The 16259-nt window shown below is 49.2% G+C and overlaps 1 protein-coding gene across 1 annotated transcript; it reads left to right on the forward strand.

The window, feature by feature from the left end:
* The first annotated feature begins 136 nt into the window (after positions 1 to 136).
* Positions 137 to 15401, forward strand: LOC143149023 (uncharacterized). The gene is made up of 6 exons (XM_076315996.1): positions 137 to 410; positions 8752 to 8978; positions 10297 to 10534; positions 13020 to 13172; positions 13844 to 14051; positions 14929 to 15401. Exons 2-6 carry the CDS (start codon positions 8772 to 8774, stop codon positions 15083 to 15085), a joined length of 963 nt encoding a protein of 320 aa, XP_076172111.1. The 5' UTR covers positions 137 to 410; positions 8752 to 8771; the 3' UTR covers positions 15086 to 15401.
* Positions 15402 to 16259: the final 858 nt, after the last annotated feature.

The following is a 16259-nucleotide window of genomic DNA, read 5'->3' on the forward strand; positions in this document are numbered from 1 at the left end:
TTAAACGCTCGGATTCTTGAAAGAATAAGCGTCTCCGTGCGCGGAGCACGTCGAGGATAGCCGAGGAGCGTCGATGAGGGATAGACACACGAGCACGTAATTGTAGGCGCGGCGAAGATGCCTCGACCGTGCCTTTTCCATTTGTCGAGGCAGCCAGCGTCGAAGCATCTTATACCGTTCGTCCTCGTGGGCATTCCAAGCGGGAATTCTCGAAAGCCAGTTGTGCCGTAGAAACACGCGTCGCGGCCTGCCGCTCGCTGCGACTTTCGAGTGCTCGTAAAACCACCGTTTTCTCGCTTTGTGCCGCTTTCCTGTGCACCGAATTTTCTCGCCGAACGGACCACCGACGAATACCAAAGTGCCGTAACCGATTGAACCCGACGCCCTCCAGTTTCTACGGTCAAATTCCGGTGAGTAACGACTAGCTGTCGGGTACCTGGTACCGCTCGATCTCGAAATCGTCCCTCGACGAGCAACCGTCCTCCTGTTAACCGGGCAAGAAACGTTCAAATTGCGCCGAAATTCGACGATCCTCACGGCTGGAAGTGTCATCGGAAGTGCGTTACCCTCGTGTAAAAATCGAGATCGCGACGCAAAAATGAAAGTGTCAAAAGAAAAGAACGAGTTCGGGTTTTGGAGGTAACTGCGCTCGAGAAAGTGTCAAAATCCGATATCGCGGTTGCGTCCAAGTTCGTCGATCGATTCGCCTAGGCGTTAACGACTCGCGCGAAACCATCGCGAAAACGACCCATCGATAACGAACTCGCGATAAACGTCGCGCGCATCGTTCCCCGTAGCCGCAATGGACTGATAAGTTAATTAAGTGTGAAGTAGAGCACGAGTTAAGAGAGCGAGTGGCGCGTGACGCGGGAAAGAACAAAAATTGCACGCTTAGTCGTGAATACATTAAACGATGATCATCGCGAGAACGATTTCCAACGAGTTGGGAAACATTGTGTCCGATTCGCGATTAACCACCGTCCTTTTCGAAAGTCGGGGCGATGGAGAGTTTTACTTTCCGCAAAAAAAAAAAAAGAAACAAAGAAAAAAATGTTCGCCCGTGGAACGACGTTTCCCAGCTAGGAGTCCGCGTTCGGTTGACACGGTTCGCCAGCAACGATAATCGAAGCCTTCGAAGCGGAAGCGACGATCCTCGCTTAACAACTAATCGAAACAAAGGAATCGTTCGTGCAACAGGAGGCCGGGTACTTTCGTTCGCGAGAAAGCTTCGATCGGGCACGATTTTACACCGTGGAACGAAATATCCAAAGGGCAGTCCTCGGAGGGTTTTAATTTTTTTAACCAACGCGTCGGATTCCATCGGCTCGGTAGAGACCACAATGGGCACGTAATCCGCTCGCGATTCGCATTCCTGGACGAGCGTGTCGTTCTCGAGCGTTCCCCGGGCCGCAGCCAGCGGCGGGAAAAGTGCTCGGGCCGAAACTTTCTAAGCGCGTATCGTATTATCGCCGCCCGTGGCCGGCAATCCGTGAACGAGACACCCGATTCGGGGTGCGAAGCTGTAAAATCGAGTTCTGGCCGACGCTCGTTGCGCAATCCCGCCTCGGTGTCTTGCACACTCGGGTAATCTAATTCCACTTTCGTGTTTTACTTTGTCCCCGCGCGAGCGCCCTTTTCTCGTTTCTCGCTCGTTGCGCAACGACAAAAGGGCGCGCACGGGGATTCGCGCGCGCGCGAACGCGGGCTGCAATTATCGAGCGACAGGTGTACGCGCGGTTGCGTCACGAAAGAAAAACACGCGTCGCGAATGAATGTTACGTAAGCAACAATCGAGGGGGCGGTGTTTATCTTTTCCAGTCGGTCACTCGCGGTCACCGAGCGAGTACCGTTGCGCGTTTGCCCGGAATCGGATGTATCCAGATACCGAGCAACCGTCGGCGCCTCTGCTCGCGTATACGCGCCGGTCGCTGGGCGAATAATTCGCGCGATTATAGAGAAAAGAGCCGCCTGGTTGCCCAGAGAACTCCGTTAAATCTGCTGGCCTTCCCCCTCTCTTCGAACGTTCTTCGATTCGAACGCGGCCTCGGTCAATTCCCTAGCCGGGCACCCACGTAAAAATAGCGGGAACCTCGTCGAGCAGAGAGGACATTGCCCGAAATGGCCATTTTGTTCTTTTCTTTTCTTTTATTTTTCTTTTCTTTTTTCTTCGTAATCCACGACGAGAAACATTTTTGCATAACACGGTTTTTCCGTCACGTCCAACGGAAACAATGGCCGTTTTAATCGCCCGGTGCGACGGGAGAGTCGTGCATTTAATTGGACTTTGATGCGTACGTCCATTTAACGGCCGTGTAACTCACGCGGTGAGAATCGCGAGGAATTTTAAAGAGACGCGTTATTAGAAGCCAGGTACGCTACGGAAAGTATCGTCTTCGTGTTGCAAACGGTGATTTCATCGAAATGGCCGTAACTGGGCGGTCGAATCTTCGTTTTGATCCGCGATCTCCGAGCGATGAAAATATTTTACGTCGTTCGGCTTGAAAAGTCCACTTTCGAATCTCGCTGAGTTCGACCTCGAGAGATCTCGCCCAATTTTTGCCACTTCGAGTATTTTTTCCTGGTACAGTTTCTCGTATCGTTGCGAGCCGCGCAGATATTTTTATATTCGTTCGTGGAAAACCACGATCCGAGATTGTAATTTCATCGCGTTGCAAAATACTCGTAGCTTTCCCGCGGAAAAATGACGGGTCCACTGTTTCGGATCGAAGTTCGCGCCGTGAAGAGAAATTTCCCTTCGTAGGATAATGAACGACCTCTTTCGGAAATATCGATTACGAAAAGTATTAAATTTCGTACGACGGTGGGACGCGGGGATTCGCGGAGCTCGTTTCTCAAATATCGAAACTTTTACTTTTCCGCGACTACGATTCCCCGTGGACTGTTCGCGCGCGAATCTATACGCGCGCATTTCATCGATTTCTCTTGGCGAACGCGACAATGTCGGTGTTCGTTTCGCGATCGGAAACGCGTGCGTTGAAAATTCCGCTCGCCTCGTGCATTCGCGGCATAATTCTCGTTGGTATCACCTTAGTCGGATTTCCGTCGGTTAATAAAGCGAGGTCGCGAAATTGTTCGCCAAGATTTTACATCGCGAGGAGTACGCGGCCCTTCCCACCGCCCTTAGTCGATATTTCCACATTCTTGATCGAATTTAGCACGAGCTTGTAAACCGCCGCGTATTCGATAATGCGGGCGCAAAACGTGACTCGTCCGTGCATCGAGCATACCGGTGCGCGCGCGAAACGAGAAGGGGGGGGGTCGGGCCCGGGCCCCTCTTGACCGACGACACTCGCTCACCGATGCGCGCGCACGTTCGTGTTCGGGGCCCCGTGATCGCATACGCGCGCGTAATCCGTGTAACTTCCAGCATTCCAGCCGGTGCACGCCTCACGGCGATTAATAGAGATGACATAGCCGCTTATTAGCATGGCATCGCGATTCCGCTTGGCGTCCGATCGAGGAGATAGCGAAGCGTTCTCCGTCCCGTTTCGAAGCCCCCATTCTACGGGATATTCCTGTCGCGGTTTTTGCTCCCCTTTTTTCGGGGACTATTCTCCAAGGTCGCGGCAAGGGGACGCGAAGCGACGTATTTATTTCGCAGCGGAGAGAGATCTCAACGAACAATATCGAGGGGAAGTCTTTTTACGGATTTACGGAGCGGACCGGATTGCAAATAAATGTCAACGCTCGCCTTTTACTCCGTTTCGCTCCAACGAAATTGCCCGGACGTATCGGTATTAACGATATCCAGTAGGTTCCGTTCCTTCTTATACCGGGGCGCGTTTATCATCGCGAAGAATCATCTTCGCGCCCGTGTAAATACTGGGAGGAAAACACCGAGTAATTTATAGGAGTTCGTATTTATCCATCGGCGATACTCGCGACGTTACGAACGATGTATACAGTTTACGAAACAAAGTTTCTCGGTGTCCGTCGAAACCGAACAGCGCCGCACTTTCGATAAAGTAATGAAATAATATAGCCGGAGACTAATTAGTTTAATAGTTTAGCAACTCGGGCGATAATTAGTGGAAGAAAAGGAGATTCGTTGAAAAACGAAACCGCGCCGGGCGTTTTCACCCGAGATTCTTATTACAGAAAAACGACCGCGGCTGGTTCGCGAGATCTCGGATAAGCTTCCATAATTTCGTGGCACCTGTCTTTCAAGTTGGTTTCTTTCCGTGCCTGCATTCCAGAGAAAGTTAACCGCGATGATTTGGCACGCAACCGAGCCGCATACTCGTTCGCTTGTGCGTACCTGGGTTTCCATTGCGCGTTCTGCCTGCGGGCGTACGGGCTCGCACACATTGAAAAGTTTGTCGCGCGTGTGCCAACCGGAGAGGGAGTGGACGACCTTTAATTTTTCGTTTCGAACGAATGGAGCATTTTTCGAAAAAAATTCCCGCCCCGATGATTACCGCGTAGCTGAATTCGTTTCTGGGTAGTTCAAAGCCCGTCACTGGCTTTCATTTCGCAATTATTTCTTCTCTTCTTTTTCCGCGATACAAATATCAAAATATTTTCGACGAACAAACGAACAATCTCACCTTCGATCCCAGGGAATCGAATTCAATTATCGTTACCGATTTTGTACATTATCAACGATCGCGAGAAATTGTTCGAGATCTCGTTCGATGCAACGAAAAGCTGTTGCTCCGTATATTGGTGTACGAAACGCGAACATCGGCTAGACTTTCGATAGCTCGAACGCGCGAGTGTTAGTGAACACCGGGCCGGTAATCGACTGGGCCACGGATGGAAGCACGGAAACGTATTAATTCCGGTAACGCGGTATTCGTGTTGGCTCTCAGATGACAAAAACGTAATTTGTCACGCGCACCCCCAACGGACCTACGTCGAATAATTCGTCCCGACCGCGTGAAATCTCGAATTCCGTTCGAAATCGGAGCCCATCACCGAAACCGGCATACCGGGATGCCTGAATCGTCGGCCCTCGTTTTTACCAACGAGTCCTCCCGCCGTATGTGTTTCGTTTGATCGGTTCATAATCGAAACGCGAAACTTTTACGGCCGTACCGCGGAAAAATATGCCATCGATTCGTTGTCCCGTGACCGAATGCCCGAGTACGCGAATCTATGAAAAGCAAAAGCTACACGGGAGTCGCCTGCCCACCGTCTCGAAAGCTCTTTATCGGTAAACTCCGATACTTTTGAACTTTGCGCGAGAGTTCGTTCACGCTCTGAAATTCTTTACGCGCGAAACTTTTCACGCATCGAAATTTCTTCGCGCAGAAAAATTTTTTTCTTTTTCAAGCTGTAACGCAACACGGTACGACGAGTATCGAAGATTTCTGGTTTCTACCCGGTAATTCGAGTAAACGCAAAGGATAACACGGAACGCCTCGGGGCGCGTCCGGTGTAAATAGAAAGGTACGAAAAATACACGCGTCGCGTTAATTCGAAGCATTTCCTTTCGTCGTGTAGAAAATCGTGAAACGATCAGCGACGAGAACGTCTCTCGATGAGTTCGCTCGTCGAATCGTTGGTCGATTCGTTACGCGTCCGAGGTACGCGTCGATCGACGGTTCGATAGTTTTCGACGATTCGCTCGGTTTCGACGAAAGCGCTTATCCACCTCGATAGGGAATATTCTGTGGGCGAAAAATGCCTCTTTGTGCCGGTTGAAACGCCTCCCATCTGGCTAATCGATTCGACGCATTAACGGAAACGTGATCCGGGCTATTAAATCGGCGGTGCGCGCGATTTTCACCGTCGATGGCCGCATTCGGTTGCGGATTACGTCCTATTTTTTATATTTATTTATTCATTTGTCAAACATAAGCTATACATTGATCGGTATCCGCTAACGACCCCGTGGAGCACAATTCGATATAAATTTCCGTTACGGGTTGCCTTTAACGGAATTAAAAAAACATTGATATTAATTCCATGGTCGAAAACGCGGCACTCGTACGTTATTAACGCGGAACACGTTCGTTCGACGATTTCGTGAGCATTTACGAAAGATCGGTTTACGGAGAACCACCGCGGGCGAAAAGGTACGGGAAATTTGGGTTCCGGATACGTGTGTACGTTTTTGAAAATCCGAGAAGCAAATTCGCGACGATAAATCGGCGACCGGCAGCCGCGGAGAAACAGGAGCGGCTTCGAGCCACGCCTCGCTGACTCCAGATACATTTTAGAAAGGCGAATCACTTCGACGAGCAAAAACCTTTCCAACGCCCTTCACTTTTCGCGGGAAAAACGGAATCCGCGATGCGTTCCGCCGGTGCCTCCGCGATCGTACCGTGAACGTTACGGGCAATCGAATCGAGCCGAGCTGCGATCGACTTCCACTCGCGAATCGAGATTCCGCTTGGAGAAAATGCGGATAAATCGCGATACGTTGCCGGGGCCTTCCTCGATGAATCGAGGACTTCGACCAAGGTTGCACTCCCGGTGAAAACCACTTTCTTTTACAATTTTTTATGGCCATTCGAAGCTCGCGTACAAAACAAGTGAATCATTTAACTTCTCCATTTTAAATCTACGAACGTTCCAGTCGAATATTTAACGAATATAATTCGAATGTTCGAACACTAGAGGGAGAGTTCAATATTCGGACGAGCTGAAAAACAAGTTATATTTTTTACGTAAAATGAAAAAGGGAATTCTGAAAATATGGTCAAAGAGTTACGAAAAATCAAACGTCGTCGTCCCGAAGATTTTATTCGTACCAAAAAAAGTGTATTAAAAAAAAATGTTGCTTCTACCGTTAATGACGAAAAAAATTATGCCGATCGCGTCGAGTGATCCGCCCTGTATTTCGATTCGAATTTTTAGTGGGAGAACGGCTCGCGTTTCGGCGTTTAAAGAGTTTTCGAATGGCAATGCGCATTCTGCTGTTACATCGAAATGGAAAGGTTCAGAGGGTGGCGCGATACAACAAAGGAAACTTTTATCAAAAACGTTTCTGATTTAATTTTCAAAAAATGTCGGGGAGGAGCGTACGCGCGCACACCTCTGTCAAAGGGTTCAATTACAAACTGGAGTACGAACATGAACTTCCCGAAAGGCGAAATAAATTCGGTCAAGTCCTTTGGAGTTTTCGAAATAGCGATATTACTCGCGTTAATAGGGTGTAACGAGTGGGAAACAATTTTACGTAATTCGTTTCTTTTTACACATCGAAGCGAGCGAACATTATTTTCATTTGAAGAAATATATCGCGTTAAAGTGCACCACGAGGGTGGGAATTTCGCGTACGAGCGTCTTAGAGATTCGACGGATTTATGGCTCGCGAATGGAACACGATTCTCCGATACGTAATCGATGAACACGTCGATGCAAACCGCGATTCTCCATCAAAGAGAGGGAGTAACACGAATCGTCGACAATACGCGTAAAGATGCTTGATTTGTTGTATCGCCGCACCGTTCGACTATTTCGCGGCAATTCCATCGTTTCTGGTCGCAGTTGAATATACTATGCCTTATGGCATCATTATTGATTGATCGGCTGTCAACGGCATTCGTGCACAGAATTACGTTTCGCGGTGGATTTATACGGATTGCGTGCACCCATCGAAAGCATTTCAACCGATGGTTATGGGGCTAGCGTGGAGGGACTTACGAGGCGTTTAACCCTTTGGTTGCGATAGGTGTGTGCGCGTGCAGGCATTTGTTTTTTTGGAATTGAACGGTCATTTACGGAGAACAACTACAGAGCGATCCATATATTACGGTCTAATAAAACTCTTCTCGAGAAAGTATCAGTGAAATTTCCCAAATAATAGTTCTAGAAGAAAATAAGTAAAAATAAAAATAATACTTTGGTACAGGAAAATTGTGTACCCTCGAAAAGAGAAATAATCGTATACGTTAAAAAGAAATTGACGCGTGAAAGTAAAATGAAGGCACTCGGTACAAAGGCAAAGTGCAGTCGCTAACCTAACCTTCGAGCGATATACGAATCACTTTGTACATACCTTCGTAGTGCGTTCTCGGTGCAGAACACGGTAAGTTAGTCTTAATGGGCGAATTCGAGAAGTTGAACCGTAGCAGAAATTCCGACTCGTATTGGGTCAGATGTTTTAGTCGAACATCCACATTCCCCTTGCTCGGTGTATTCTCCTTGAGCCGGGAATCATCTTTGCAGTTGTTGGCCACGTTACCACGGCGAACGCAACGTTCTCTTTAAACATCGATTGTTCGATTACCCTCCGTAGAAAATAGTGCGTTTCGCGAGCGGAAGAATATTCCTCGAGCCAAGGTGAAACCGGTAACCGCTTGGTCTCGTGCACCGTTGGTGCTTTCATCTCCGTAGTCAAAGGGTTAACCGGGGAGTTCCACGGTCACGGGACCGTGGAAACGACGAGACCGTTGGATCGGTGGAATCGCGCGAGCGTTTACGTGTTCCGACCAAAACTTACGGTCCTTCGCGGTGGAAACGATTAAAGCGGACCAGCAATAGCGAAAACAAATTAATCCAGCGCGTAGTGCCCGGAACGTAATTTTCGTCGCGGTATTTGTCGTTGAATCGTCCGGCGTAGCGAGGACAGTTAGCAGTATCTTTGGAAGGATGTCCGTGCACCGGTGAGATCTAGGAGCGTGTGCCGGCACGATGCGAAACTCCGCTGCGAAATTTAACGGCGTTGGCGCGCCATAACGGACGATGAGAAACTATTCCGGCGCATTGCGGAAGCAGAAGGGCCCGCGCGTGGCCCGGTTCGAATTGCTGTTTAATTGAGATGTAACTTCTGCCGCGCAGATTGAATATCGCAGAGGAGAATGGACGCTGAGACCGGGGCCATTTTGGCCCTACAAATATTGGCTCTCTGTTCGATCGTCGCCGCCCTGTTGGCCTATCTAATGCGGCAATCGAGGAACGCCAACGACGAGTACGAGTCTCGTAACAAACGTCACGTGCTCGTTACCAGCTGCGACACTTGCGTGGGTTTGCAGATCGCCCTTGCGCTCTACGAAGTCGGTTACAAGGTAATTCCAACGACTTCCTTCTACTGTACACGTTACCAACGATTCTCTTCCGTTTCCTGGTTGCGCGCGAAAACAGCCTCGTTGGTGTGGATCGTGTTCCGATTGTCACGGAGCACGTCGGATAATCGGAAATCTTATTTCCGAGGGACGTCTCGTCGACGGTCCACGAGAGAGTTGTCGAGAAATGCACCATCCCCCCCGATGAAGACCAACCGAATCCGACCTAATCGTTCTGTATTCCGGTAATTCGAGGACAGATGAAGTTAGATCGGATTAAGTCGGGACAGTTGGACGAACTTTTATGGCGTGTCCCGGAATCCACGAGGGGATGGCTTCTCGACGAGTTCGCGAGTTGGATAAGAAATTTCAAGGTCATCGGAATCGACGAACCCCGCAAACTTTCAAACCGTTGTCGAAATTATCCACGACTCCTGCCTACCCGGGCAATAATTCGACAATTTCGTTACGAGGGTTTCGTTGACGAGAATTCGCGTTACTCTTTCGAGGAGTTACCATCGGTGTAACCGCGGCACATTGTCCGTAGTCCGTTCCCCGACGTATCGATTTATCAATCGAGTTAACATCGAGGCGGTGATTAAAGTTTCATCGTCGCAAATGAATAGCACCGGTTCTTCGAGTCCCATTACCGACTCTCGAGAAACTCGATATTTTACGAAATTTAATATCCTCCCCCGCGTCGATATCGCGCGGCCCACGTCGGGACGTTCCCGTTTACTGTATTTTTCGCGACGTATCCCGAGTTGCGTACGGGTTATCGATGTTTTCGAGTAACTTCGATTCAGAGCTCTCGAGTACCGCGACGCTTCGAGAATTAACATTTTTGCACTCGAACGTCTATCTCGGATCACCTTCCAACGATCGCGCTACACTTTTTTACGAAACCGATAGAAAAATCGCTTCGAGTGAAACGATACAGCATCGGAAATCGTCAAGTACATCCTGGACACGTTAAAGGAGACGATCCAGGCTCATCGTAGACAGCCGAGAGCAAAGGGGTCGATATCTCGATAACGAGGCTTTAATTCGCAAAGGCGAAACAAATTAGCGTAGAATCGATAGCGAGTAACCGACGGTTTCCATTGATTGGCATTTGTATCGATAAGTCGGGCTACCGATCCTGCAGTCGAGCATTGTACGCGTACGCGGAATCATTTCTAGGGCAATGTTCCATTTAACGGGATCCCCTCGGGCGGCGTGCAATTTCTGGCCAGGGTAAATTACAGGACAAAAGATGTCGCGTGGTTGTAATCCAGCGACGAAATCAATATCGCGACACGTTAACGTTCGGTGTCCACAGGTGTTCGCCGGTCTGCTGGATCCCTCCGGCAACTCGCCATCGATCAAGATCCTGCGAGCGATGGAGCAACAGAGGGAACGGGAGGACGATCCAGGGGACGCCGGTCGAGGCAATCCGCAGGATCCGGAAGTACGTGCTCGCGGCCAAATCGTGCCATTGGAGCTGGACCCGACCAGGGAGGACAGTTTACGCGCTTGTTTGGACGCAGTTAGAGCAAAACTTCCGGCCGGCGAGGACGGCAAGCAATTGTCGATTTAACGCGGCTCGAACGGCGAAGATTGAACACGCTCCGGTGACCCCCCGTCCGGTTCCCTTCGTTTTCATGCACCCAGGCTGTAAATAATCCCAGGGCTCTACCGTGGAACGGAATTCGGACTTTAACCACGTTCCCTGTCGGACTCGTTTTCAAAACCGAGTAGTCACGGATCGTGATAAAACTTCAGAGATCTCTCGCGGCGCGACGTTTAGCGCGAACTTCGATCGGAGATGGATCTCGTCGCGTTCGATGTTCAGGAAGAGAGTTCGATATCGGTAACAGATAACGCGATTACTCGAAGGAGTATGTTTCGATAAGTGTTGTTGGAAATGCTAATTTACGCGATGGCATTTTTGGAGCGTCTTTTGGTACTCGAACGGTTAATTTAAGAGACGATTAGGAGAGATTAAGGGAAACGGTATAACCGAATTGAAACGCATCGTCGATCGAGAATGGCGACCAGAAGCCATGGACATTTTTCGACACGAAATCTGAACGTCGTGGTCGCGCTACGTGACACTAAATCGGTTAAGCTTTTGGAACGTAGGGCCCGGAACTTTGCCGGTGAACATTCTGGAAGGGACGTTGCGCGAATTTCACGTTTTCCTCGAACCCGATCCCGCGGGAAAATACCGCAGAGAATTTAACGAGTATAGTTGGCGAAAGCAATATATCGCGGAGTACATATTTGAGATATATACAGGGTGGTCCGACTCGATTCAATTTTTTTCGTAACCGTTGGAGGAATTGATATTTTTTTTATATCGCGATCGATAGCGCGCAGGAACTTGGATAGCTTTCGATTTTTTTTATCCACTATTTTGTTAGCTAGGGAAAAAATCGAGTCTGGTTCACCGTGTATTTTGAAGGAAAATTCTCGATGATCCACGATACGTGGACTGTGGATTTTACGCGTCGATGGTGTATGCGAAAACACGCTGAACGTATCTCGAATATATGAATTTATATAAAATTGAATATTAATATTACATTAATTTGCGAAATATATTCTATACAGATTTTACATATTCATGTTTTCTATATTATCGTACGCGATGAATAGATAAAATCCACAGTATACTTACGCGGTTTGATAGAAGATTTTATAGGACGTTCGTGTCCTTTTCAACGAAACGAGGAATGCGTACCGTGCCTCTACAGTTTCTACGGTAGCCTCGCTATGTACAGGGTGTCTCGTAGCACGTGGAAACCACCACGACGATAAATTCTGCGCACGAAACCAAGAAGAAAAGTTCGTACAAACGTACAAACTGTTGTTTTCGATTTATAGGGAGTTCGTTCGTTAGATTTCCATGATCTCGTTTAACACAGGGTGTCCCGTGGCACTTGGGAACCGCTTCGGGGACAGATTCTACGCACGAAAACGATAAAAAAAAGTTCGTACGAGTCTACGTTTCGTTCGATCTTGTTCTCGAGTCAGTTTCAGGTGTAGATTCCGCGCGGGAGAATCGGTCGAGCAACGAGTCACCCTGTATATTCCTTTCCACGGACCCTCGGCTGTCCGTTGGCTATCGAATGAATGACTAGCTACCTAACAAAAAACCGCGTTATTCCACGGGGGACGTTAATTAGCTATCGCGCGATATTCAAGCTTCGTTTCAGAGACTTTCCGCGTTCTCGTCGGTCAATAGGATCCTTCGCGAGCGATGCGTTTCGATTCCTATCGCTCGGCTATTACTTCTACCGGTTAATTAGGCGATCCACGGACTCGAATCGCCGCGATCCGCGAACCGGGGTGACCTGGAAGTAGCGAGCGAAATTCGTGTCCGGACACGGGGGACAATAATTATTCTCCGCGGTGAATCCAACGGATCGGTTCGGTATAATACTCCGGTAGAGTTTTATCAGTCTTTGTAAATGGATAGGGTGGGGGTGTCCCTCGAACGAGAGAAACGAGAACTCGGGAATGGAGTTCCCGGACCCCTCGCGGTGGTCGCGAAGATTCGCGGATGTAAAATACAATTCGCCTCTGCTGGAAATTGTTCGGTTTAAAGCGAACGATTTCGCGGGAGGGGTCTCCGATAACCGATCGTCGAATCCAATGAATTTACTTTTATCGATTTTCGTTGCCCCCTCCCCGCACGACGATCACCCAACGACTGCGGGTACAACGCAATCGTGTTACCCGTCGACGCTCCGCTATAAATTACTTCCGACACCGTTTAATAGAAACTTTTTTCCCCCCACTTGGATCCCACCACGGTCTCCCCCACTCACTCCGCGCAACGTTTCCCTCTCTGTCCCCCCACTCCTGGTGTTGAAGCGACTCCCGCTCAGCGGAACATTAATACGGCTTTAACGACGCGTTCGCGAAGTTCCGCTGCGTCCCCGATTTCCCGCAAATTCCGAGCTAGGTGAACTTACTTCCATCTTCGCCGCGTCTGCCGTACGAAACCGGGCCCCGCTTAAAGTACACCTTCGAAGTTTGAACTTTACTTAATTACAGGTCTCTGGGCAGTTGTGCACACCGGCGGCTTGGCTCTTCCCGGCATTATAGAGTGGCAGCCGAGCTCTGCGTGGGAATCCATGTTGCGACACAACGTGATCGCCCCTCTTAGGACCGCCAGACTGTTCGCTCCGTTGTTGCGCGCGAAAAGAGGTCCGTTGCCACGAAATTAGGGGATGGATACTCGTAACCGTACGCTCGCGACGCGACCTTATCGGATACACACGGTGTCCCGTAGCACGTGGGAACTACCTACGGGGAAAGACTGCGCGCGAACAATAACGAGAGAAGTTACGAGCGCACACCATTGACCATAAGTACTGGGACACCTTGTATTTTTCGCGAAAAACGGGGCGAAACGCGTTCGTCGTTGATACGAGAACGTTTTTTTCACGGTGATTTTCGAAGAAACTATCGTTTCGTAGAAAAGAAGTTTCCATTCTCCTCTATCGTAAAGACGACGTTTAAATATTTCGTTTTATACGCGCGATAGTTACTCTTTCGTTTTTAAATCTTTGGATCACTTTTCTGATCAATATACTCCGAGTATATTCGGTACGTTTCTCTTCCCTATTGGGGAAGACACCTTCCGTCTTCTTTCGGCTCTTTGAACACCCCTTCTCGAAGACGGGGTATTTAACGGGAGAAAAGTGGGATTCTCGAAGCAGCTTCGGATACTTATCCCCGGTCTCTAATCGCGGAAATCCTCGGTAAAGTTCCGCGCGACTTGTATTCAATTTGTCGCGAGCGTGGTACGGTTACGATACTTGGGTCTCGACCGGATGGAGGTTACGGTTCGTTGCAAAGAAGCTTTGCGTTCGAAGGTCGCAACGTTCTTTTCGGGGATTCGGCGAAGAGCTACGGGACCAAAGCTGGAACCGGGCTGGTGGCGTACAGCGCCTCGAGGAAGGCCGTGGAGGGGGCCGCGGAGGCGTTGAAGAGCGAGCTGCAGTCCTCCGGGATCGACGTCGTTCTGCTTAAACTGCCGCCAGTGAATCCTCTTATTCTTTATAGCTCGCCCGTTCTCAAGACGTAAGGCTCCTCAAAACGGTATCTCACGGGTTAAAGATGGTAACTCGCGGCCGGGGGGTACTTTGCATCTGTAATTGGAATCGCGTTCGGAGCTCGTTATCGTTTCATCGCGACGATCCATCGTCGCGGGCGATAATAGCCAGCCACTGGTATTCTTTCCAAAGGAAACGAATTCCGTGCGCGAGGAACACTAGTCACCGCGTTACGAAAGGATTTTTATCGTTTCGCGTACCATCGCAGTTGTAACAGATTCCCCGTTAACGGGGAGGGATCGCGTTCCTCTCGTGTAGAATGTTTCCAGTTGGCGGGTAATGCGATTATAATTCCTTTGACTTTACCGAAGTAATAACGGGAAAGAAAGAATACCAGTGGCTACGAAAGTTGATCGACGAGTGAACATTTTTTCCAGGACCGACTTTTCCTTCTCCCGTGAGTACAATGGACACGAGTAACGGATATACGGTCTAGTGTCTACGTAAGGTGACCAAACCTCCCGATTGTCGTCCTCTACGATGAAACGTCTCCGTTAAAATTTTCTTGCAAATTTTCCCCTTTCCCCTACCAGTGTTCCAACTGAAAGAATACTTTTTCCCGCGAGTAGCATTTGATCTCCTCGAGAAGATTCGCAGCGCGGACAACTATAAATCATCGACTTTGTCCTCTCGATAGCAAATTTTCGGTTAAACGTTCAAAAATTCCTCCCTCGAGCGAAACCAAAGGAACGTTCGTTTCTATCCACGGGTATATGGTTCGCGTAATCGTCCTTTCTCCTTTTTCTCCGTCTCCTCGAGGATCGATCGTCCCGATCTTCGTTCGAAAAAGTACGGTCACCTCGGCTCGACTCGCTTCGAATAAAACCGAGACGATGGGTTTGCAGGTCGGACGTGGAATCAGGTGTGGTGTCATCCGAGGGGACGTGGACGGCTCCTGTCTCGACTCACTCGGTTCAGAGCTCGTTAATACCCGCGCTCACATCGCCCTGTCCACGTGGCTCCTACGACATGGCGGCTAAATCGAGGCTCTTCTGTCGATGAGCTCCCTCGTTCCACCCAGACACCGACGAAGAAAGCGTACCGTTACACGGAAGACACGATCAATTATCGCGTTAGGTTACTATCAGCCAGTAATATTTCTTAAGAGTCGCGTCGTTCGTTCGTTCGACGTTAATTAATCCTCCTCTTCGAGCTCCGATGCTCGACAATGTTATCTTCGAAGCGACGCGTCCTTTCGAACCTTTTCCTTTTCCTTTTCCGGTTCCCGGTTCACCTTTTCAGGCAGATTCGCACGGAGCCTTAAGATTCAACGAATGTGTACAGTTTTGTAATTAATACAACGTGTGTAAACCAGCGATCACGAGCGTGAGTGTTTTTCTTCTTGTCCAGTTTGTTGCGGCCGACAGCGATCGGTTTCCAAACTTTTCACAGCTCGACGAGCCAAGATTACCCAACTGGCTCGCGATGTCGTAATTCACGCCGGTGTCGTAATTATTCCGTTCCTATTACGCAGCTGGTAATCGTCTGGAGCCGTGTATATTAGTTTCGGTAGCGGTAACGGCCTCTATTGCAAGTTCCACGGATAATTCCACGCAGACATCCCGAGCGAATCGTGGATTCCCATCGTACAACTCGCGATGCAAACAATGCGAGTTTCGGTCCGAGCGACCGACGAATGTCGCGATTCGATGCCAGTTTCGCGAACGTTGAATTCGATTCGGTAAATGGTACGGGCGACCGATGGGTAGAACCGTCGGTGCGAAAATATTTTTATCGCCCGAAAGGTTATCGTCGCGATTCGGTACTCTCGAGACGCTTTATTGTCACCGGATCGCGCAAGAAGCCCGAGGCTAACGAAACGTTTACGCGTCTTAAAATATTCATTCCATGGTTCTCGACGTGGTCGTTGCCGGTAAAAACTTTATTCCAATTACTCGCCGAACCGTGCATAATCTTTTTCCGATACTTTCGGCGAGGCACGGGAAGAAAACGCGGCGGCAACTCGGCGAATTGGAAGAAAATCGAAAATAAAAATCGAAAGGGAAAGAAGAAGTTTGTTCGTCGAGTGGCCCTTGAAACGGCCCGTAATCGGTCGCGTAATCGCGCGGGTTACTCGCGACAAACGTTACGTTAATGCCGACCGAACGTGGACGTTTATTAATAATTCATAAGGCAATTCGTCAAAAACATTTCATTACTCCGTTGGCAGGGGTAT

Source organism: Ptiloglossa arizonensis, chromosome 7 (genome assembly GCF_051014685.1).
Source record: "Ptiloglossa arizonensis isolate GNS036 chromosome 7, iyPtiAriz1_principal, whole genome shotgun sequence".
Lineage (NCBI taxonomy): Eukaryota > Metazoa > Arthropoda > Insecta > Hymenoptera > Colletidae > Ptiloglossa > Ptiloglossa arizonensis.